This window comes from Geotrypetes seraphini, chromosome 4, assembly GCF_902459505.1.
Source record: "Geotrypetes seraphini chromosome 4, aGeoSer1.1, whole genome shotgun sequence".
Classification (NCBI taxonomy): domain Eukaryota; kingdom Metazoa; phylum Chordata; class Amphibia; order Gymnophiona; family Dermophiidae; genus Geotrypetes; species Geotrypetes seraphini.
Genome location: NC_047087.1, coordinates 202,932,756 through 202,956,624, shown reverse-complemented (window position 1 = coordinate 202,956,624; position 23,869 = coordinate 202,932,756). Strand labels below are relative to the sequence as shown.

The 23,869-nt window shown below is 42.4% G+C and overlaps 1 protein-coding gene across 19 annotated transcripts in view; it reads left to right on the top strand.

The window, feature by feature from the left end:
• CAMK2G (calcium/calmodulin dependent protein kinase II gamma) overlaps positions 1 to 23,869 on the top strand; it is a 543,897-nt gene that overhangs the window by 170,405 nt on the left and 349,623 nt on the right. For all 19 annotated transcript variants that reach the window (XM_033940484.1, XM_033940503.1, XM_033940486.1 and 16 more), the window contains one exon: positions 10,794 to 10,853. In XM_033940484.1, coding sequence (XP_033796375.1) covers positions 10,794 to 10,853 — 60 coding nt within the window. The remainder of the gene's footprint in view (positions 1 to 10,793; positions 10,854 to 23,869) is intronic.

Sequence of the window (23,869 nt, the reverse complement as noted above, 5' to 3'; positions counted from 1 at the left end):
GCCACTGATTTGGCTACTGACCCCTGGCCACACGCAGTGAGGAATCCACCCTGTGATGTTACATGGCATAGTAGTGATTTACCACTGCCTTCTCCCGCGCAGTGTGTACCTCCACTGTGTCGCTAATGTCCAATATAGGACCCTTCAGCCTATTCCTAGGTGATTTCCTATCCAGGTACTAGCCAGGCCTGACCCTGCTTAGCTTCTGATAGTAAGAGTGGGCCTACTCATGGCAGCCAGGTCATAGGCTTAGTGGCCAGATAGACCCACCTAAATTGCAGGTCTATCTTTAAAAAAATAAAAGCATAAGAATTGTTATACTGGGACAGACCGAAGGTCCATCAAGCCCAGCATCTTGTTTCCAGCAGTGGCCAACCCAGGTCCCAAGTATCTAGCTAGATCCCAAGTAGTAGAACAGATTTTATGCTGCTTATCCTAAGAATAAACAGTGGATTTCCCCCAAGTCATCTCAATAATGGCCTATGGACTTCTCTTTTAGGAAATTATCGAAACCTTTTTAAAAACCTGCTAAGCAAACTGATTTCACCACATTTTCAAGCAGCAAATTCCAGAGTTTAATCGCACGTTGTGTGAAGAAATATTTTCTCTGGTTTGTTTTAAATGTACTACTTAGTAGCTTCATCGCATGTCCCCTAGTCCTAGTATTATTGGAAAGAGTGAACGAGTGATTCACATCTATCCTTTTCACTCCACTCAAATATTTTATGGATCTCCATTATATCACCCTTGAGCCTTCTCTTCTCCAAACTGAAGAGCCCTAGCCGCGTTAGCCTTTCCTCATAGGGAAGTCATCCCATCCCTTTGGCCACTGTGACCTAATCAGCTGATGAATATTAGCTAAAAATAGACCAGCAATTCAGTGTCAGTTGCTGGTTACAGTCCCGACATTGGATCTCCAGGTTTGTCACTGACTGCGATAGGTAGTCGGGCTGCCTCATGTAGTCTGAAAATCATCCTTGGGTTTTTGGGTTTTTAAAAAAAAAATGCATTGAATATTTAAGCTGGAATATATAGTGAAAGGTAACTATCAGAAAGCAGGATTCAAGATATTTGGATCTTGGTCTGAGGGCTTTTCTTATGCTGTTATCAATAGGAAATGGTGCATAATAGAGATGGTAGGTGGACAATGCAGTATCTGGTTTATCATTCATTAGAGAGAGGACTGAGGGAGAAAAGTTGATTGTTGGAGATTGTAAAACAATCCCATTTTGTTAGCAGAATAATGATATAGAGGATCTGGCATTGTTTCTGCTTTGTTGAGAAAAAAAATGTAGAAACACAAGCCTGGGCACAGTGGCAGATGTAAAGGTGAAAACTATGGAGCCAAGGGATTTTAGAAAGGGGGAACATCAACAAGAAATGTAGTTAATATGTAACTAGCACACATCTTATTTACTGTGGTCTTTTAATGAATGTTTAAAATGAGCTTCTATTGTCTAAAGAATTTGTTACATCTGCATTCACTTTCTCCGGCACAAATACTGCACAGGCTTGTGTGACTTGGGTTGTTGCAAAGATTAGCCACTGTGTGTAGTGTGTAAAACTTTGGGCTAGATCAGTGGTTCCCAAACCTGTCCTGGGAGACCCGCAGCCAGTCAGGTTTTCAAGATATCCCTAATGAATATGCATGAGAGAAATTTGTGTATAATGGAAGTGACAGGTATGCAAATCTCTGTCATGCATATTCATTAGGGATATCTTGAAAACCTGACTGGCTGGGGGTCTCCCAGGACAGGTTTGGGAACCACTGGGCTAGATTCACAAAGCAAACCGATCGTGTACCGATCGGTTTGCGACCCTTTTACAACCCAATTTTACTCCTGTCCGATTCACTTACCTCTCTGCCGATCCGATCCCGATTCACTTACCTCTCTGCCGATCCGTTTCCGATCCGCGCATGCAAATGAGGGTAATGGCATGCAAAGTAGGCAGGGACGCGATTCACTAAACAAATTTTGCAAACCGACTGGGCTGGCCGATCAACACAAGAAGCGACTGCTTTAAACCTGTGGGCTCGCACTGCAGGGAAGGCGGCAGGGAGCAGGAGAGTCTGGGCCAGTGAGTTTTAGCCTTTTAAAGAGGCTGCTGCCACCGGGGATTGCCCTTCAAGACAACCGAGATAAAGCTCACCTTCAAACTTTTCATTGGTGGTATCCTCATTCTCTGTCTATTTAGAAATGCCTTGTGAGTGTGGTTACAATCAAAGCTGGGGGGGGGGAGGGAGGTTAAGTGACTTGTCAAGAGTCACAAGGAACTGCAGGACTTGAATTTGTAGAGAACACAACCAGTCAAAAGTCACTTGGAGAGACACATACACACATTTATTTATTCATGCCCAATTACTCTGGCCTAGGAAGGGGGCAAAAAAAAAAAAGGACTTGTAGCGATGTTTCATAGAAGTTTAATAGTCAAAAGAATGTGTTATACCAATGGCTCTTAAACCTGTCCTGGGAAGACCCCTCAGTCATTCGGGTTTTCAAGATATCCTCATGAATATGCAGGAGGCAGATTTGCATATACCACAGGTGACAGGAGGCAAACCTGCCTCACACATATTCAGTTTGATTTCCTGGTAGACGGTGTGTTTCCTGCTTATCAGCTGATCCTGGCTTGTGCTGAACCCTGGGTCCCTTCTCAAGTCATGCTTAGTTTACTGGTGAAGTTGTGATGTTGGTGAGCCTTGCAAACATAACTCTTGAAGACGCCAGTTGGCGAAACACAGTCTTGTGTTGAGATGAATGCTTTATGAATTGAAGAACAGGATCATCATGAGGACAGAGAGGCCTGCCGGTTGTGTTTAAGAAACTCATTCTCATGTGCTAGACTGTTGTACAACTCTGTGTGAAGCCTCTGACTAGATGATCACGGACTAATGAACTCATGAACTAACCAATATCCAGTTTTGGATAAAAGTAATCACAATGACTGTAGTATGTGTGTGAAAGTTGGGAAGTGAGTATGAGTGTGAGTGATGGGGATTAGGTTCACTGACTAAATTATTCTGATACTTATTAATAAATTAAGTATTGGTAAGTTGTAAAAGTACTGTAATGAAATGAACTGTGGGAGATAAGATTAAAATTGAATTGATTCAGATAATACTTATTTGTTTTAAATATTTAATATCTGGTTTAAAGAATTTGAGTTATCCAATAGGCAGCTATTTAACTAACTGAGCTTAGGTATTCCTCTGCCACATCACTGATGATGCCATCAGCAATGCGGCACACGGAATTCCCCAGCAGGAGAAGGCCACAAAGCAGCCTGTTTAGATTGCTGCTGTTTGGTATGTCGGTCTCATGGTTGGCAGGGTTCAGATGAGAGGGAGAGATGGAAGGGTCAGCGGGGGTTCGGCTGCGCAGAGGGGAGGGAGGGATGGGGGTGGAAGGGAGGGATAGAAGCTGTGCAAGGGTTCTGCTGCACGAAACTGCGATAGCCTCAGCGCGGTTCCCCATGCTAGAAACTGCTTTCTCTTTTGTAAACCGCATAGTAGAGAATGACACGGGGAAAAAATCTGTCCCCGTCACCGGCCCACCATCCTCTGCACCGCCCCGTCACCGCCGTTCCCTTCACCGCCCCGTCACCGTCACCGCCATCCCTTTCACCGCCCCGTCACCGCCACTGCCATCCCATTCACCGCCCCGTCACCGTCCCTGCTGCATCCATATAAGCCTTAGTACTGTAATATTTAGCTTATTCCTTTCTTATAAATCAAAGTTCCTGCTGCTGAACTAAAGAAAGAGATGTTCAGCTGGCAGGGCTTTGTTTATAAATTTTTATCAACACAACTAATATACTATTTTATCCTAAAGCAAAAAATAAATAAATAAATATAATTTTTTTTTCTACCTTTGTTGTCTGGTTTCTGCTTTCCACATCTTTTCATTGAATTCCTTCCATCCACTGTGTGTCTTCTCTCTGCATCTTCCATTTGCTGTTACTGTGCCTCTCCCTTAAACCCCCCCCCCCCCCAATTGGTCTAGCACCCATCTTCTTCCCTCCGCTCCCGCATAGTCTGGCATCTGTCTTCTTCCCACTCTGTCTTCCACATTTCCCTTGGGGGTCTGTTCCTCTCCACCCTCCTTCAGTGTCTGTTCTATTCCTTTCCACCACCACCCTTCCCTCCCTCCTTTACCATCTGTTCCTTTCTACTACCCTTCAGCTCCTCTCGCGTGGCCTATCTACCTTCCTTCCTCTTATTTTCATGGCACGTTACAAGGTAATTTGTGTAAGCCACTGGAGCCTGCAAGCTCGGTCCCTGTCCCATCCCCACAAACCATCTCGCTTCTGTGCTCCTATTTTCTCCATTTCTAATATCTCCCCTATGTATCTGTCATTGCCCCCCCTGTGTCCATATACCATCCCCATGGCATGTCCCCTTTATGTCTCTGTCCCTATGCCCCATGCACATAATTTCCCCTCTTTCTGTTACCTTCCTGTGTCCAGATTTCCCCTATCTTCCTCTTCCATACCAGTGTGTCTCTTCTTTTCAACCCCATCTAGCTTTTTTCCCTCTTTCTTCCCCCCCCCCCCTGCTTCTAGCATCTGGCTCACCTGCCAGTCCTTCCCTTTCTTTCCTGCTGTGGGTTTTTCTTTCCGACTACATCCCCTTGGCCCAGAATCCTTTTCCCTTTCACTCCCTCCTTCCAATTTGAGCCGGGAACACTAGCGATCGCACGGTCCCCGCAGCCACTACCTGCCTGCCCAATCGATCCTAGTGTTTAGCCAGCTCTCTCCCTTCTCCTCACCTTAGTTTATAGGTTTTCTTTTCGGCGACCTGCACGCTTTCCCAAAGAGCCGCGCACGCGCGGCTGCTCAGTGTTCAATCTTCTGCTCTGCTGCAACTTCCTGTTTCCGGTTGCGTCAGAGCAGAAGATTGAAACTGAGCAGCTGCGGGTGCGCGGCTCTCTGATAGCATGCGGGTCGCCGAAAAAGAAAATCTACAAACTAAGGTGAGGAGAAGGGAGAGAGCTGGCTAAACACTAGAATCGATTGGGCAGGCGGGTGTGAGCTGCGGGGACCGCGCGATCCTTCATGCCTCACTGCGGGGGACAAGACCATTCACCGCCCCGCGGGCGGTGAATGGCCTTGTCCCCATCGCCGCAGCGACTGCTAGTTTTCTTCCCCGTTTTCGGCGGGTGACCCGCGGCTAAAATGCGGTGGCCGCGGGTAAACCGCCACCGTGTCATTCTCTACCGCATAGAGCTTTCACAGTCCTGCGGTATATAAGCAGAATGTTATGTTATCACTGACTGTGAGTAGGTACCATGCTGCTTTTTAACTATTATTTTTCTAAAGAACCAAAGGAAAAAAGAGTTGACAGGGTGTACATATTGTATGTTAGTTAATACACATGCCATGTCCCAGTCAGTTTCACACTCCTGGACTCTTCTCCCTCCTGCTGCTTGCCAAGCCTGCATCTCCTCCCCTTCACTTCACCCCCCGCCCCCTTCTCTTTTACTACTTGCTCTGTCCTGGTTGGATTTTATGCTCAGCCACATGGCCGATGGGCATTACAGCCAACTTTGTAACTGAAGGAGTTCAAGCTGGGACAGGAAGATGTTCACATAGCCCAAAAGATGACACAATCTTTCTCCCCCATTTATCTGCTGAAACAGGCACCGACAAGTAGATATGACCTTTCAATAAAGCATTCTTTTTTTTCCCATGTTGTAAGTAACATTGTATTAGAAGGCCTGAAAAGAGAGCGGATAGATTTTTTTAGAAGCCAAATGAAGGGGAATAAAAGGGGAGATGAAGAACTACCCAAGTATGACCCAAACCAATGAAATAAAAGTATTTTATGATGAGATATTTGAACCTGGGGGAGGGGTTTTGGTTTTATAAAAGGGACCTTTTGCTGGACGGGTGGGTTTGGGGGTTAAATAAGGAGGAAAATGGAAGGGTTTACTTAACAAAAAAATGAAGTTGATTGCCTTGTTTATTTTCAAAAGAAAGGTGCCTGGCAAAACCTGATGTTATATTGAATATGTAAATCTTAGTTGCTGATGTCTGGGTTTTTAACAATTATTATTATTAATAAAACCTCCCTTAAAAAGTTTTGATTTGTTTTTTCAAAAGGTCATTCCCCCCCCCCCCCCCTTACAAGCCCCATTGACTATAGTGCTATTGTATTATGGGGTTCTGCGTGCCCACCTTTCCCAAGGGATCACCAGCAGTCAGATGATGCTTTGGCTTATGGAAATGATCCCACCCCAACACACATACACACACTCTATGGGACTGAGCAGTTTTATCGCGTAAAAACTCATCCTTTGCCATCAGCTAGCAAGCTGGTCTGTCACTTCAAGAGCCAGGATGACAGTACTCTCTGAAGCTTCCATGACAGGCTAAAAATATACCCTTAGAGGTTTAACTGGATATGAAATATGGTAACAAAGTGTGGAAAATTTGTTTTCTTATAAAGAAGTACAGTTACAACAGTTTGAGACCAAGAATAACTTTTGTGTAGTTGCTGAGCAGGGCTGGATTTTCCTATAGGCTAACTAGGCTTCAGCCTAGGGCCTCAAGATCAAGAGGGGCCTATATTCAAATTGTTAGCAAAATTAAAATTACACTATTCTAAAAACAGTGAACACTAAAACACTGAACCGAAAATAAGGAGAAATTCTACGCTTCGGGATCGGAACCGGCTCTGGCCGCAACGGGGTGCCGACTCGGTGTCTCCCTTTTCTTTTTCTCGCCCTGGGAGGTGGATCGGGGAGGGAAAGATGTCAGTCCGGAAACAGCTGGGCAAAGCCCAGCCCCGTGGGGAGAGAGACAAAACGAGGATCTGTCAGGACCAGGCGGCCCAGACTGGCATCGGGGGGGGGGGGGGTGGTTTCAGTGGAAGGGGGATGGGAGGCAGGCAGGCTGGCATCGGAGGGGGGGTGGGGGGGTTTAATGGCAGGCAGGCAGGATGGCAAGGGGGGTGTTCAATGGAAGGGGGATGGGAGGCAGGCGGGCATCGGAGGGGGGGGGGTTGAGGAGAGGAAGGACGCACTGGGGGCACTATGGACATAGGAAGGGGCAATGTTGTGTGTTATGTTTGATTAGTTATTGTTACAAGTACTATATATGGTGTTGAGAATAAATGTCCAAATAAGTGTTCTCGACTTTTTTTATTTATTATCCATGTCACATTTTATATAAAGGTTAGTACCAATAACAACATGTTTCATTTAGCATATTGATATATATCACAGTAATGATGTATTTTATTATCTCTCATGTAATTTACAAACTTAAAAATGGGAGGTGAAAGGGCCTCATAAGTGGAATAGCCTAGGGCCTCTTTTCATCTAAATCCGGCCCTGTTGCTGAGACCTATCATCTAGAAAAGTGGTTATCAGTGAGGGGTTGTAGAGAGAGAACGATAGCAGAGCTGCTAAGTTACCCAGTTCTAGGAGGGAGATGCTTTGGTCTGTCCTAGTTTTGAACTTTAATTGTAAAACAGTGTGCTAGTTGTGGTCCTCCATTACACCTGTTTAAATCAGTGTTGTGGATCCCATCGTACAGTGTTTTTCAACTCGGTCCTGGAGTTCCTCCTTGCCAGTCAGGTTTTCCCCAATGAATATGCATAAACTTGATTTGCATACACTGCTTCCTTTATATGCAAATTTCTTTTATGCATATTCATTGTGGATATCCTGAAAACCTGATTGGCAAGGGCTGAGTTGAGAAATACTGCTATAATACACCAGAATGGGTGCTCAGAAATCCAGGAGCAGCTCAAAATCTCCCTATAGAACCAAAAAACTTGACAGATCTGTGAGACATGGAAAACAATAAGTTAAAAGAGAGGTGGACTATGTTGACAGGTAAATCATTGCAAGGCTGGAGGTGGGGATATTCTAAGTGTTCCATTACCTTGTCTTGAGTAGAGGGCAATGTCAGATTTTTGGCACAGCAGAATCAAATACCAGTAAGTGTGGTGGGGAGGGCAGGGAAGTATTTTCTTTGTACCCTTGTGCATGTTGCTGTCTGATTAGACATAGGACCATCTCTGAAGCAAGCAATCTGTGCTTATTATATCTGAGGTGAGAACTAGTCAGGAAGATTATTAAACACCATAGAAAGAACAAAAACACATTGTCTGGGATGCAGGATAGAGATGACGTGGCCTCCAAAGCAGGACTGCAAAGCCAGCAGTATTTGTGCTTAGTTGCTGAATAAAGAGAGTAATGTAGAGCTTTCATTTTTGGATTGGATAACTAAATATATGTCCATACGAAGGAATTAGAGTACTTTTCAGCCAGCACTTGAAAGGTTGTGCAGTAGTTAGAAAAGTTGCTGAGAATGGTTTATTTCAGAGAACTGCTGCACAACAGAGCTCAGGTGACCCAGGCTTTAAAACTATTGCATCAACGGGTATTGTACTGTCAGTGTCGTTTGGCTCTCTGAAGTACCTTTTGACCCTTGTCAGTTTGATCACAGACATAATAATCAATATAAGCCAGTGTTTTTCAGTGCAAGGCCCAGGGGCCAATGGCAGCCCCTGGAGACCTCCAAGGCAGCCCCCATTGTCTGTGTTCTATCTGGTATTCTGCCTCTCTACCCATGCTCAGGATAGAAAGGGGAAAGTGGATGAGATGGGGGGGAGGGAGGGAAACATGCATTCTCTTGTCTATTGAGAAATGCTTTGTTTGTGAAGATGTTTTGCAGCTCTACTTCAGCTCATTTACCATATTTTTCGCTCCATAAGATGCACCTGACCATAAGACGCACCCTAGATTTAGAGGAGGAAAACAAGAAAAAACCATTCTGAACCAAATTCTCCCTGCCAGGTTCTACATCCAATCCTATATTCCTTGCCAAGATCTGCATCCTGTCCCACCCCTCTTCCAGGCTCTGTACCCTGTCCCCCTCTGGTGGTCTAGTGGTAGGCCGGGACAGGGCAGGCAGGCTTAGTGGCTGGCAGGCAGGTAGGGACAGGGCAGGCAGGCCTCCCCCCACCCAGGCAGCCCCCCCCAGGCAGGCAGGCCTCCCCTTCCTGGCAGCCCCCCAGGCAAGCAAGCAAGCTTCCCCCTCCTAAGCAGGCACACATGCCTCCCCCCTCCAGGCCTCCTTGAAGGCAGGGAAGCCCAGCCTCTCCCTGCTCCATAGTTTTAATTCGGCAGGGCAGGCCCCGACCCCACACCCCGGTTACCTTTTTTTCCATTCTGGCGCCCTTCCTTGCTGGATGTGGCTGGCTGCCTATTCTCCGCCGATTCCCGCAAAGAATGGCAGCTGACGTGGCTCGAGTCCTCTTATTTTCAGCGGGAAGCAGCGTGAGATCAGGCAGGCAGCCCTGTGCGCCGCTCTGCTGCAAGGGAAAAGAAGAGAACTCGAGCCATGTCAGCCGTCACTGCTTGTGGGGACCAGGCAGGCAGCCGCATTGAGGGAGGGCACCAGAATGAAAAATAAGGTAATGAGGGGTGTTTGGGATTGGGTATTCGCTCCGTAAGATGCACCCTTATTTCTATCCCCTTTTTGGGGGTGGAAAAAGTGTGTTTTATGGAGCGAAAAATACGGTAAATCTAAAGTGGTCCTAGCTTAAAAATTAATGAAGACTTCTGATACAAGCAGTCTGTCAGTTCTGCAGTGTGATAATCAAAATGGCAATTATTACATAAGAATTCAACCATGAGAAACTTGATCACAATGGATACCTTGATTGCTATTCGAAACTCAACTACATTGAAACCATAAAATTTTGGTGTTATGAGAAACATGCATTGCATACTGTGGTGGCAACGAATGAAGTGGCTAAAGTTTGTCAACGAACATATGTAAGATCTAATGTAGCAGGGATAAAGAATGCAAGGCTTATGTAGATGGTGCAGTACCTTCTAGACCAGGAATGTTCAACCAGTCTAATTTTTGAGATATCCATAATAAATATGCATGAAACAAATTTGCATGCACTACCTCCATTCTTTGCAAATTTATCTCATGCACATTCACTGTGGGTATCCTGAAAACTTGACTCTGGTTGTGTCCTGAAGACTGGGTTGAGAACCCCTGATCTAGAAAAAGAATGCAGTGTCGGAAAACTGACCAGAGAGTTCTTTGATTTGGATGTCCAGTTGTTTTGAAAATGGACGTTTCTCCACCACGACTTTTAGACGTCTTGTGGGAAACATTCAAAATTAGACTTAAGCATCCTATTGAAAATGCCCGTCCACATAATGTAACTGGGAACCTGAAGGATGTGAAATAAGTTGCACAAGGTCACAAGGAATGTCAGTGACAAAACATAATTTGAACCTTGGCTTCCTGGTTCTTAGCGCATTGCTCTAACCACTTGGCCATTTCTTTCCTTTCTTATGATGTGGAATTTGTATGGGAAGCCTGTGCTGCTGCTTCTGCTGCCGCTGCCTTATTTTTCTAGTTATCTGGTGGAACAGCTTGCGAGAGAGACTTGTATTATCACTGCCTGTCTTCTACCTGCTCTTTGCATAAATTAAAGCCTTCAGATTCCAGGGATATTAATCCAGAATCTGTTGCAAGGTCAAAAACAAAAAACCTTGAGGCCTTTGCTTGTCTGAAGATAATAAAAGGAAAACTTTGCTTAAATATTATGAGGAGCACTGCAGAGAAGGCCATGGGTATATTTACATCTGACAATGATGTAGCCTGTGTTTTGGTTGTGCATAAACTTTCATTTTCGATGTGTGTGCCGTAGTATAAAAAAGCAGGCTTGATACGAATTCTGTGGAGACAGATCCTGTGAATTCAAACTCTTGCACATGAAGCTGCATTTTCATTCCCTCCTCTCTGTCCTCTTTCAGACCATCAGAAATTGGAACGTGAAGCCCGGATCTGTCGACTTTTGAAACACCCAAACATTGGTGAGTTTTGGAGAAGCAGTGTCTTCTACTGTTGGTGTGTGCTAGATGGGGAGGGGAGGAGATGGCAAGGGAAAACGCTATGTCATTTTCCTCTCTCTGAATTACAGAGCTTTGCTACTTCTCTTTCTTGTAAATTGTTTTTGGGGGTATAAATTGGAAGAAACAATTTAATTAGATTTCTGAAGCATTCTGAAAACTGTTGAGTAGCAATAATCACCGATGCAAATATTGGTGAGGCCATAACAATTTTTCTATATTGTCAAAAGAATAGTTTCCGTTGCTATGATGGTGGGCCCTAATCATCTGTTCTGTGATTTGCCGTATGTCATTCGTGGCTTGTAAAAGAAGTGCAAAACAAAAAAGTGGAACAATAGTCTCTGGATGTCACAGGAACCGTTAGTCAATGAAAGTTTTATTTAGTATGTAAAATTATGTAAACTGTTTAGGTTTAAATGGTATAGAAATTTTTAAATAAATAAATAAATAAATATTTGTTGTAAAAATTAGAAACATATATCGGACCCAACACGGTCCACGTTTTGGCCTTTGTCAGAGGTCCTAATGTTGGCACAGTCAAGCTACGAAGTGTAATTTGTGACACAAACATGAGTTATGGAACTAATGTGATACTATGGCACCATAGAGTGTGACTTGCAAATGAAGATATTGAAACAGCTTAAAATATGCGGTGACGCTCCTAGCGCTGCTTGGCTGTGGTCAAGTGGCACCTTAGAGTAAATATATGCATTTGGTGACTGAAGACCTGGCTCTGTAGCACAGTATCCAGTAGTAAATACTGCAGGAGTGCACTGTCCCTCCATACAAGGCCGGCTCATACTAAGCTGTGTAACACAGGACAGCAATATATAGTCCTCCCTTAAAAACCCAGCTCGCATCTAGTAGCTGTTTAACAGAAGGACAGAACAGTGGCTCTTAAGGAGCTTTACTTACAGATGCCACCTGTGCTCACAGATTCTACTGTTTGGATTTCTTCCAGGTACTTGTGACCTGGATTGGCCAATGTCGAAAAAAGGATACTGGGCTAGATGAACCATTGGTCTGAGCCACTATGGCTATTCTTATGCACTTCATTTTATAATAATGAGCTGTGTAAGCAGTGCTCTGCTAATGGTCATGAGTTATTGGAACAAATGACCACTTGAACACGTTTTTCCTAGCAATCTGGTCTTTTCCCTATGTTATGCCTAAGACGTACAACTAGTCCACTTGTTGCTAACACTGAATTTCTGGGCAACATACTTGATAGCAAATGGCTTCCTCAATGCCTGTCTGCCGTCAGTTCTTGCGAGACTCGCCGCAGGCATTGAGGAAGCGACGCGGGGCCAGGCTGGATGCTGAAAATATCGCTGTTGCCCTTCACCGCTGGCCATGACATTGGAGGAGGCAGCCGTCCAGCGAGGGAGCTATTTTAAAAGGTACGGGTAGAGAATGACACGGTATCCAGTACTGGTCGCCGTACCTTAAGAAGGACATGGCGGTACTTGAGAGAGTCCAGAAAAGAGCAACGAAGTTAATAAAGGGTATGGAAGGCCTCTCATACACTGACAAACTGAAGAAGCTGGGGCTTTTCTCCCTGGAAAAGCGGAGACTTAGAGGAGATATGATAGAAACCTTCAAGATCATGAAGGGCATAGAAAGAGTAGACAGGGACAGATTTTTCAAATTACGGGGAACCACAAGTACAAGGGGGCATTCAGAGAAATTGAAAGGGGAAAGGTTGAGAGCAAATGCCAGGAAGTTCTTTTTCACTCAGAGGGTGGTGGATACATGGAACGCGCTATCGGAGGATGTGATAAGCAGGAGCACGCTACAGGGCTTCAAAGAGGGTCTGGACAGGTACCTGGAGGACAAAGGGATTGAGGGGTACAGATAGGAGTAGGGGTAGGTAATAGGGATAGGATTAGAGGCAGTTACAAAATTAGTCAGGGACACTGTTCAGGCAATTAGGCCTGATGGGCCGCCGCGAGAGTGGACCGCTGGGCAGGATGGACCTCTGGTCTGCCTCAGTGGAGGCAACTTCTTATGTTCTTATGGATGTTACCTGCGGCTAGCCGCGAGTAGCCGCGGGTAACCAGCCAAAATGGTAGAGGTTGTGTCAAAGGAGAGAAGCTTCCACCCACACATGCAAGCGACTGCACGAACACTCCGGTGGCTTTCCCATATAAGGAAGCTGCACCCACTACACAGGTTTGTAAAACTCATGTATAAGCCGCAGCCTATACATGAGGAAATACGGTTATATGTTTGTTAGCGGTATGAGTGTGATAATCAATGACAGGCCACCCTACCTGAAATATAGTTTTCAAACCCTAGTTTGATGTGAAGGTTCAGCCTGATTTTTAGAAGACAGATCTATTTAATTGTAATTCATTGTCTTTGGATGTTGAAATCTTAAGTTTGTTCATACTTTTTTCTAGTTTAAAAACTTAATACTTAGATGTCAGCTTTATACACACTAATTCATAAATTAACATTCTTTAAATTGATTTTGTGTGCAAAAAGGAATAATTACTGTATATAAGCGAAAATAATTCAATCTGAATATAAGTTGAGACCCCCATTTCCCCCCTAAAAGGAAGGAAAAGTGATTGACTCGAATATGTCAGGCGGCTTAATATTCAAATGTCTTGCCCTGTCAGGCTCTGCACCTAGCCCCCTTCCCTCCCTCCCTCCCCTGTCTGTTATATCTTCTCTGCTGATCCATGGAGGTCCAGAGGTGCAGCGGGCAGGAGCGAGCTTTCCATGCTCCTGGCCCGCTGCTAACCCAGTCAGTCGGTCGGTGACTGCCACGAGTTCTGGTTTCTTCAGCCACTGAGCGGCACCTAGCAGGAGTGCGCTTTGATGCTACTGCTCAGTGCTGAGCTTCCTGACTGGTGAGAATTTGCGGGAGCCAGTCAGGAAGCTGCTCATTGCTGAGCAGCAGTGCCAAAGTGCGCTCCTGCTCGGTGCCGCTCAGCGGCTGAAGAAACCAGAACTTGTGGCAGCCATCAACTGACCGGGTTAGCAGCGGGGCAGGAGCATGGATAGCTCGATCCTGCCTGCTGCACCTCTGGACCACCAGGAATCGGCAGAGGAGGTACGACGGACAGGACCTGCAATAAGTCTGGGAGGGGGTCTTGGCCTGAATATAAACCGGGACCCCCATTTTTGGCCCCAAAATCCCAGTTTATATTTGAGTACAGTACATTTGTGTGGGAAGGAGAGGAAGTAGAGGGGAATGTCCTGGAGAAGGATGCAAGATAGCACATCCAGTTTCCCAAACTAGCAGGCGTGCACAGCTGTACCACCGACAGTGGTGAGGCTAAAGGGGAAACAGCAAATATGTTAAACAGCAAAAGCTTTCTGAGAATAAGGTTTGGAGAGCAACTTTAATTTTTTTTTTTTTTAAGGAAGGCTCTAGCCAAAGGCCAGGAAATGAAGAGTTCCAGAAGGTAGTAGCAATTACCCTAAATGTTGTCTCTGTAGTTAATTCATAGCAGATCATTCTGCAAGATGGAACAGCCAGCAGATTCAGCTAAGATAAGCAAAGTGCCCTAAGTTATTGGCAGACAACAGTCCTTCAAGAGATCAAACTTTTTTGCACAGTGGTGTGTTATACCATCTGGAGATGTTTAAGCTGCAATGATTTTAGGCCTTGATAAAGGACATTATAATCACTTTATTACTAGAGAGTTGCCCAATTTGTGGGGAGTAGAGTTGTACAAAATGGAACAAACTGAATGGATAAAGTGAAGAGCAAAGAAAGATTTCTTTACTTCTTTGAGTATCTGGGCTTCAAATTTTGATGACGTCTTTAAGAGTAGTAGTGATGCCTGTTCTCTGAGGCAAGAGGGTTAATATTTCCATTAGAAAAGCGAACATAAGAACTGCCATCTCCGGATGAGACCTTCGGTCCATCAAGTCCGGTGATCCGCACACGTGGAGGCCCAGCCAGGTGGATGCATTCAGTTTGTGCATTGTCAGAGATCCACTATGATGATCTATCTAGCTTTGTCAGAGATCCACTATGATGATCTAGCTTATCATTAGTATTCTGGTTAGCACTCTGGACTCATATCTAGCATGCTGCCACAGTCCAGGACTCTCTGAGCAGGCGCAAACTATTCATAAGAATTGCCGCTGTTGGGTCAGACCAGTGGTCCATCGTGCCCAGCAGTCCGCTCACGCGGCTGCCCTTGGTCAAAGACCAGCGCCCTAACTGAGACTAGCCCTACCTGCGCACTTTCTGGTTCAGCAGGAACTTGTCTAACTTTGTCTTGAATCCCTGGAGGGTGTTTTCCCCTATGACAGACTCCGGAAGAGCGTTCCAGTTCTCTACCACTCTCTGAGTGAAGAACTTTCTTACATTCGTACGGAATCTGTCCCCTTTCAATTTTAGAGAGTGCCCTCTCGTTCTCCCTACCTTGGAGAGGGTGAACAACCTGTCCTTATCTACTAAGCCTATTCCCTTCAGTACCTTGAATGTTTCAATCATGTCCCCTCTCAATCTCCTCTGTTCGAGGGAGAAAAGGCCCAGTTTCTCTAATCTGTCACTACATGGCAACTCCTCCAGCCCCTACTATACGGTAACTCCTCCAGGAAGTTAAACCTTAGCACACCAACACACACACGGGAAGCCCTTTTTTGAAATATACTTTATTGAATAAATATAGTACAGATGTACTCGCAGCAGTTTTCTGAATATTGCAGCTGGAGATGAAGGTGAAAATATGAGAAATAAAAGCTTTGTGGCAGAGCTGAGAAAATAGTTAAGACGGTGAGGTATTCCAAGTTCCAGAGATGAAATGCTGAATTGTTTATGCATGTGATCGGATAGCTTAAGGTGAAAAGACAGGTCCTTTGTTGGGAAGGGATAGAGCAACATGGGGTTTCAGATAGAATCAGAAGCATAACTGGCCCTGAGACAAAGGGTCCTCGGGGAATACCCATAAGGCTAGGGGAGAGAAGAAAAGAGACCAATAGGAACAGGGCTTGGCAACAGATAGCAGAGAGAGGCCAAACCTTAGCTGACCCATCAGAGCAAAGGTTGCAGAAGTGACCAGAAAATAGCAGCAGTGAGACAAAAGACTCGAGTTTAGATGAGAGGAAAGGGGAGAAGGTCTTAGGAAGCTCCTGGGGCAGAAAAATGGGGGTCTTATGAAGTAGCTATTAGTACATCATTTGCATATAGGGCTGGCATTAGGCAGGGAGGATTACAAACAGGGCAATTGCTTTGGTGCCACCTTCCAAATTTCTGTTCCTGGCTCTTGCATGTCTAATACCCACCCTGTCTGCAGATATGCAAATAGATAATAAAGCTGAAAGTTTGAATGAGTTCTCCTAAGGTGCCATGAAGATATTGTACTGGATGAGAGAAAGGGTAGACTGTTGATGAACAACAGAATGGCAGTTGTCATGTGAATGAAGAATTGCTCCAAACCACATGAAATTATCTATTACTTAGAAGGTAAACCAGTTCAGGAACATAGCCATCTATGCCAGTATCATGCAATTTATTCAGAAGTAAAATAATTGAAAAGGCTGAAGGCTGCTGAAAGTTCTAAGTTAATCTAAATACCTCTAAAGTTGTTCTCCTTAATATGGAGAAAGTTGATCTTGTTGAGGAAGGCAGACAGCGTGCAGATCGTTCTCATGAATGTTTATTAATAAAAAACCAATTAGGGTATTACATAAATATGCATCCTCCTATTTCAAGAATTCATTAAAAAAGAGTCTGTTAAATATAAGTAACAATTTATAATAAACGCAAAAAAAAAATTTTTGTGAAAATTTAATATACTTATATTTATAAAATTATTAACATGCTACAATAATTGTTACTAGTCATAAATACATACACCCAATGTCCAGAGAACACCCCTGTATCCCAAATGCAAGTGGTTTATTCCAGCCTTGAATTCCTGTTCAAAAGATATAGTTTTAACTGCATCTTCTTGTATTAGTCAGTTCTATTAAGTGTCTTCACAAGAATCAAGAACATGGAAAGTCTCTCTCAACACCAGTCTGTTTCACTAAACAGCATCTTCAGGAGAGGAGATTCTCAAGAACAAATGTAATATTCCTATAACATTAGATTAACTTTGATTAGTCAAATTCTCTTTAATATATTTAAAATAAATTTAATTTAACCAAATGTCACTAGAATACATTTAAATTAACAAAATGTCATACCGGTTTCTGATCAGCTAAGTTCTCTTTCCATTTTAACGACACTTCCGCTGGATCCCTTGGTATATGTGAGCTGACAAAAACTGCGAGGCAAGGCTGCGAAGTCTGCTGCTTTGGGCCACTAAGAAATGCAATAGGAAATGACATGGGGGACAAATTTTCCCCTGTCCCATCCCCGTGAGTTTTGTCCCTGCCCCTGTCCCATTCCTGTAAGCTCTGCCTTAACTGCACAAGCCTCAAACAGTTATGATTTTAAAGTGTTTGAGGCTTGTGCAGATAAGGATAGAGCTTGCAGGAATGGGGCAGGAACAGGAAAAGAACTCGCCAGGATGGGACAGGAAAATGAGTTCCCGCAAGGACGGGGGAAAATTTGTTTCCATGTCATTCTCTAATGTGCAACAGCTCTTCTTTCTGTGATTTATTTTTTTTTTTTTCCAAACTAGTTATTTATTTAAAACTTGTTTCATGATGGTAGACCGGTATGGTAAGATTATAGACCAGACTTCTTTGTCACCAGCTCCATTACAGCCATATTTCTCTCCACTGGTGTGTCTCCTCTCTGTGTCAACCAGGGATATTTGTTAGTGTGCATTAAATTGATTAGCCGAAACATTAAGCTTGGTCCCTCCAGCTCTGAGAACTGCCAGTTTAAAATGGTGGGCCTTCTCCTCTCCGGTACATCATGTGATGCATGGGGAGGGGCATAATGTCCTGATTGGCTCAGTCAAGCCAATCAGGGCCTTAGGCTCCTCTTTATGTATCATGGGCTTAGGCATCTGAGCCAATCAGGGGGCATCTGGTGGCAGAAAGGAGTAGGCATCTCTTCTACTAATTTTAACTGGCACGGGGTTTTTTTGTGGTGGCAGGAGGGAATGGGCATCCCTCCTGTCTGGGAGGGGCGGTCGTGGACCTGTGGTTGTCTTGGGGGGAGGGGCTCAGCTCATGTTGTTTTGGGTTTTTTTTTTAAATGGGGCAGATATTGTGCGTGTTGTAAGACACACATTATCTATGCCCATTAAAAAAGGTATGGCATGTTATAATAAGCGACTGGTCTTAACCAGTCGCTTTTTTGTATCGTTAAGTGATCACATTTTTTGTGCATCGAGAAGCAACAGTGCATCAATCGCTCAGCTAGTTTGCATGGCATTTTAATATTAAAGAGCTTATTTGTATGGCTGAGCTGGATCGGGCAAAAAAACATTTTGTGCATTGGGTCAGCAAATTTGATTGTTGCTAAACCAGTTTAGCAACTATCATTAGACAATCGCTGACTATAGTCAGACTTCTTATCAGTCATAGAGGTGTCTCATTCACCATTATCTTCTAAGAGATAAGGCACAGTTCTCACTTAGGATGTTTTATTTACCTAGCGGTGCTTTGAGATGAGCATCGGAATTTTTGGTAGACCTGGCTTTATTATAGTTGCTGTCTCAACCTAGTTTTTCCAGCTTGATGGGGTCTCTTCACCTAGGTTTCTTGCCTTTATGATTTAAGTGATATCAGGATAAAACAGATCTTGGGGATAAATTAGATCAGGGGTAGGGAACTCCGGTCCTCGAGAGCCGTATTCCAGTTGGGTTTTCAGGATTTCCCCAATGAATTGGCATGAGATCTATTTGCATGCACTGCTTTCAATGCATATTCATTGGGGAAATCCTGAAGACCCGACTGGAATACGGCTCTCGAGGACTGGAGTTCCCTACCCCTGAATTAGATTATGGGGATAATTTATCTTGACATGACTTAATTTAGATCATGTTGGGTTAATTTAAGTTATGTCATTAGAAATTTAAGGGGGGAACGTCATCAAGCAGCATATTAAGGCCTTTTAGGGAATTAAATGCTAAGAAAATCTTAGATATAAATTGGGCTTCTTAGCATTTAGCACTGCTTGATGAATTTTTCCCTTAAGTGAAGTTGGAATAATTTAAGTAACATTGAGATAAATTGAGTCAAGTTGGCATGATTTTTACCAGTGTAATTTAAGTGATTTTGAAATAATTTAAGTTAATGGATTAAATTGTCATTGGAATAAATTATGTCATGGGGATAATTTATTCCAAAATGACTAAATTTACATTACATTGGGTTAATTTAAATTGAATTGAGATAAATTAAATCAAGTTGAGATAAGAGTTGGATAAATTATTACATTGGGATAAATTAAGAGGGGAATTCATCAAGCAATGTTATGGCTTTAATGAACCGTAACCTGTGTTAAGGGAATTAGTGCATGCTATATGTTAAAAGCTTATAGATATAGAATGGACTTTTAGCATACACTAATTCCTTTAACATGTCTTAAAGTCATAACATTGCTTGATGAATTCCCTCCCCTGTCACTTAATTTGTCCCAACATGACTTAATTTATTTAGCTGTGATTTAAATTATTGTAATGTAACTTAAAATAAATTATGTTTTTTATTTATTTCAATTTAATTTATCTTGACTTCACTTAATTTATACCACCATTTGAATTAAATTAACTTCACTTGGCTTAAGTCATACTGGGATAAATGAAGTCAAGTCGAGATAAATTAAGTTATGTTGAGTTAAATTATTCTGACTTCACTTAAATTGTCTTATCTGGATAAATTAGATCATATTGAGATAATTTATCCTGATGTGATTTAAGTGAAGTTGGGATAAAATTAGGTAATCAGAATAATTTAAGTCACAATAGGAGGAATTAAGACAAGTTGAGATAAAATTATCTTGACATGACTTAAATAAACCCATGTCAAGTTAATTGAAGTCATCGGGAGATGATATTACAGGATATTAGTTCCGTATAATTTAAGTTGGGTCTGGATACGTTTGTTTAAAAGTCAGGATAAATTAAGTTGGGATAAATTATCCTGATGCGACTTAAATTAACACATGATTTAATTATCCATGATTTAATTATCCCAACATGACTTAAATTTGGTTATGTTGGGTAATTTGAGTGGGGATAAATTAAGTCTAGGTAGGATAATTTTTGTCATGTTGGGTTAACTCAAGGTACATCAGGTAAATTTAAAGCCATAATATAATTGAATTTCAGTCAGGATGTATTCAGTCATGTTGGGTTAATTCAACTCAAGTTGGAATAATTTAAGTCATGTCAGTTTAATTTAAGTTACATTGGATTAATTTAAGTCCCAATCAAGATGACAAATTAACTTGACATGGCTTAAATGACATTCATTCATCCCGGCTTCACTAAATTTATCCCCACTTGACTTAAATTAAGTCAGGTAAAATTAATTTAAGTGGTTGGAATAATATTAGATCAAGATAATTTGTCAAACTAAAATAATTTGTCTCAACATGACTTAGTTTATCCCATTTTGACCAAATTTGACTTAAATTATCTAGACTTAACTTATATTAATCCATGACTTAATTTATCAGAACGTGACTTAATTTAGCCTAAATTAACCTATTTTAGGACTCCTTTTACTAAACATTAGAGGTTTCTACTGTGGGCTGGCGAGGTAAATGCCCTGACCCTCATAAGAATTCTATGAGCGTCATTTAACTTACTGGGTTGCAGTAGAAACTCTACCGCTGTTTAGTAAAACCCAGCATTCTCGTCACGACTTAAATTATCCCAATTTGATCTAATTTATACAGAAGTAACTTAACCCAACATGAATTAATTTATCTCAGCTGGACTTAGATTATCTCAATTGAATTTAAGGGGTCCTTTTATCAAGGCGCGGTAGGCGGTTTAACGCGCGGAATACCGTGCGTTCAACCGCCTGCCACGCTAGTCGCTAATGCCTCCATTGACGAGGCATTAGTTTTTTGGCTTGCCGCAGGGTTAGCGCATGATGAAATGTCCGACGCGCTAACCCCCCATAGCGCGCCTTGATGAAAGGAGCCCTAAGTTATTCCAATGATTTAAATTAACCTGACACAACTTAATTTTCTTAATGTAACTTAAATTTATCCCCACTGAACTTATATTTATCCAACATAATTTTAGTCATTTCAGGATCATTTAAATCCAATCAGGATAACTTAAATCCAGTTGGGATAATGTAAGTCATGCTGCGTTAATTTAAAATCAAGTCAGAATAATTTAAGTCACATAGGGATAAATTAGTTCAAGTAGAAATATTTTAGTCACAGAAATTTTAATTCACAACTAGTTAATTTATCCCAACTTTACTAATATATCCTGAAGTGGATTAAATTATTTTAATGTGATTTAATTTATGCCCACTCAAATTATCACATGATTTAATTTGTCATCAGGATGAATTAATTTAAGTCAAGATAATTTAAGGGAGAATTCTTCAATGTGTGCTACTAAGATGGGTTATTTTACCACAAGTTGTGCTATTTTATTTAAGAACTTATATCCTGCTTTAACATAAGCAAATTCCAAAAATATATACATAGATCATAAAATAAACATTAAATATGTAACATTTGTCATTAAACAATAAAAACAAATAAAATCACCCATTCTGTATTGTTAATATAGCACAACCTGTGATAAAATAACCGTCTTAACAATAGCACACATTGATGAATTTCCTCCAAGTCACTTTGGATTAATTTAAGTCCAGTTGAGATAGATGATCTTTTCAGGATATAGTGTCACATTGGATTAGTTAAGAACATAAGAATTACCAGACAGAACAGACTGAAGGTCCATCAAGCCCAGAATCCTGTTTCCAACAATAATTTGAATCACGTTTTAATTTATCCCAATTCAAATCGATCACCAACTCCTATTGCACCGACTCACAGACCTCGGAATCAAGAACTCCGCCCACAAATGGTTCACCTCCTTCCTCCACCAAAGAACACACTCTGTACTACTAGGCCCAAGCAAATCTGATCCCAAACCCATCAAATACAGAGTCCCCCAACTCCTATTCAACCTCTACATTAGGCCAATCATAGATATCGCTCATAAACATGACATCAAAATCCACTCTTATGCTGATGGCCTCCAGCTTCTGCTCCCTCAAGGTGAAAACCGATCTTCCCAGCTCTCCAATCTCTAACACTACCTCTCCAACTTAAAGAACTGGATGACAGCCAACAAACTCCAGCTGAGTACCTCAAAAACTGAACTCCTCTGGATCAGGAAAAGAAGCACCAACTTCACCCGTCTGACTATAACCTGGGAATCAACCTCCCTAACAGCAAAGGACCAGGTATGCAGCCTCAGGGTGATACTGGATGGCCACTTATCCCTCTCGGCCCACATCTCACAGGTAGTTTCCATCTCCTTCTATTACTTATGACAACTCCAAAGGATTAAACCTTACCTCTCCAAACCTGACTTAACCCAACTCATCTACGCCTATGTATTCTCAAGATTAGACTATTGCAAATCTCTATTCAACAGCATCACCACAAAGGAACTCAAACGGGTCCAAAATGCAGCAATCTGACTCCTATACAACTTCATCTACTGCGACCCCACATCTCCAGTTCTCCAAGCAGAACACAGGCTGAGGAAACGCTGCATTTTTAAAACTCTAATAATTGCTCACAAAAGATTCCACAACATAACCCCTACATACATAGCTTCCAAACTACAACAGTACACCCTCAATTGCCCCCTCCGCTCAGCTGCAGAAAGACTGTGCATCCCACAAGGAAAATCTCTCCAGATGGAAACGGCCCGGAAACGCTCATACAGTCATTTCATCCCTCAGCTCTGAAACCAGTTGCCTGATCAGATAAGATCTCAGAACTCAGTAATGACATTCCGAAGAGCAGTGAAGACCCTTCTTTTCAGCTAAACAGGGTCCGACAGACTGCCTCTCCCTTTCGCTTCCCTCCTCTGAACCCCTTAGTCTCTGTGAATTTTCAACACTTTCCCCCCCTATGTACCCAGTACCCTTTGACCAGTCATGACCCTCACTTTTGTAAAATGTCTGCATTGTGAATGTTCTTAAATAACCCGCTAGAACGGGCTAGAAAATCTAAATAAATAAATAAAATTAAGTCAAGTCAGAATAATTTAAATCACATCTGGATAAATTAAGTAGTTTAGGATAAATTAAGTCAAATTGGGACAAAATAATCCCAACATGATTTGTCATGTCCAGTTTTTTTTGTTAGGTTGGGTTAAATTAAGTCAAGTCTGGTTAATATAAGTCATCAGGACAAATTAGGTCAAGTCTGGTTAATTTAAGTTATATGGGATAAATGGGATAAATTAGGTGAAGTTATGATAAACTAACCTGTCATGACTTAAAACAATACCACTGGTTCCCAGTTATATACCGTATTCAATTCAAAACCCTGTTATTAGCTTTCAAGGCTTTCCGCCAGGGCTCTCTAGAATATCTTTCATGTATGACTATTCTATATGCTCCTGCCTGGGTTCTCAGGTCTCTATGACTATCATATGGTTCTCTTTGGACTGCGCTTGGCTCAATTAATAAAGTCCACCCAGGATGCTGCATTCTTTTTTGTAGCTCCCTAACTTTGGAACAGAATGCCTCTCATTACGTGCTGAGGGATCCCTTTAGAAGTTTAAATCCCTCTTCGAGCTTGCTTTTTCCTCTTAGTTTCTGCTCTGGATGGCTTCTTTGGATTTTCCATCCTCCTGTGAGTTTAGTTTGGTTGTATGTTCTTGAGTTGATTCTTTCCTGTCCTGTTAATGGAGTTCTTTCTATCCATTGATTTTTTTGTTTTGTTTTGTTTTGTTTATTAGCCTGTGAACTGCTCAGTTCTGTTAGTCAGTTGATCTGGTTTATCAGATCATAAATAAATCAAATACTTTATCGTCGAGATAATTTAAGTAATTTAAGTCATCGGAATAATTTGTCACCAAACTATACAGCAGGGCTCAAACCAGGGAAGACTG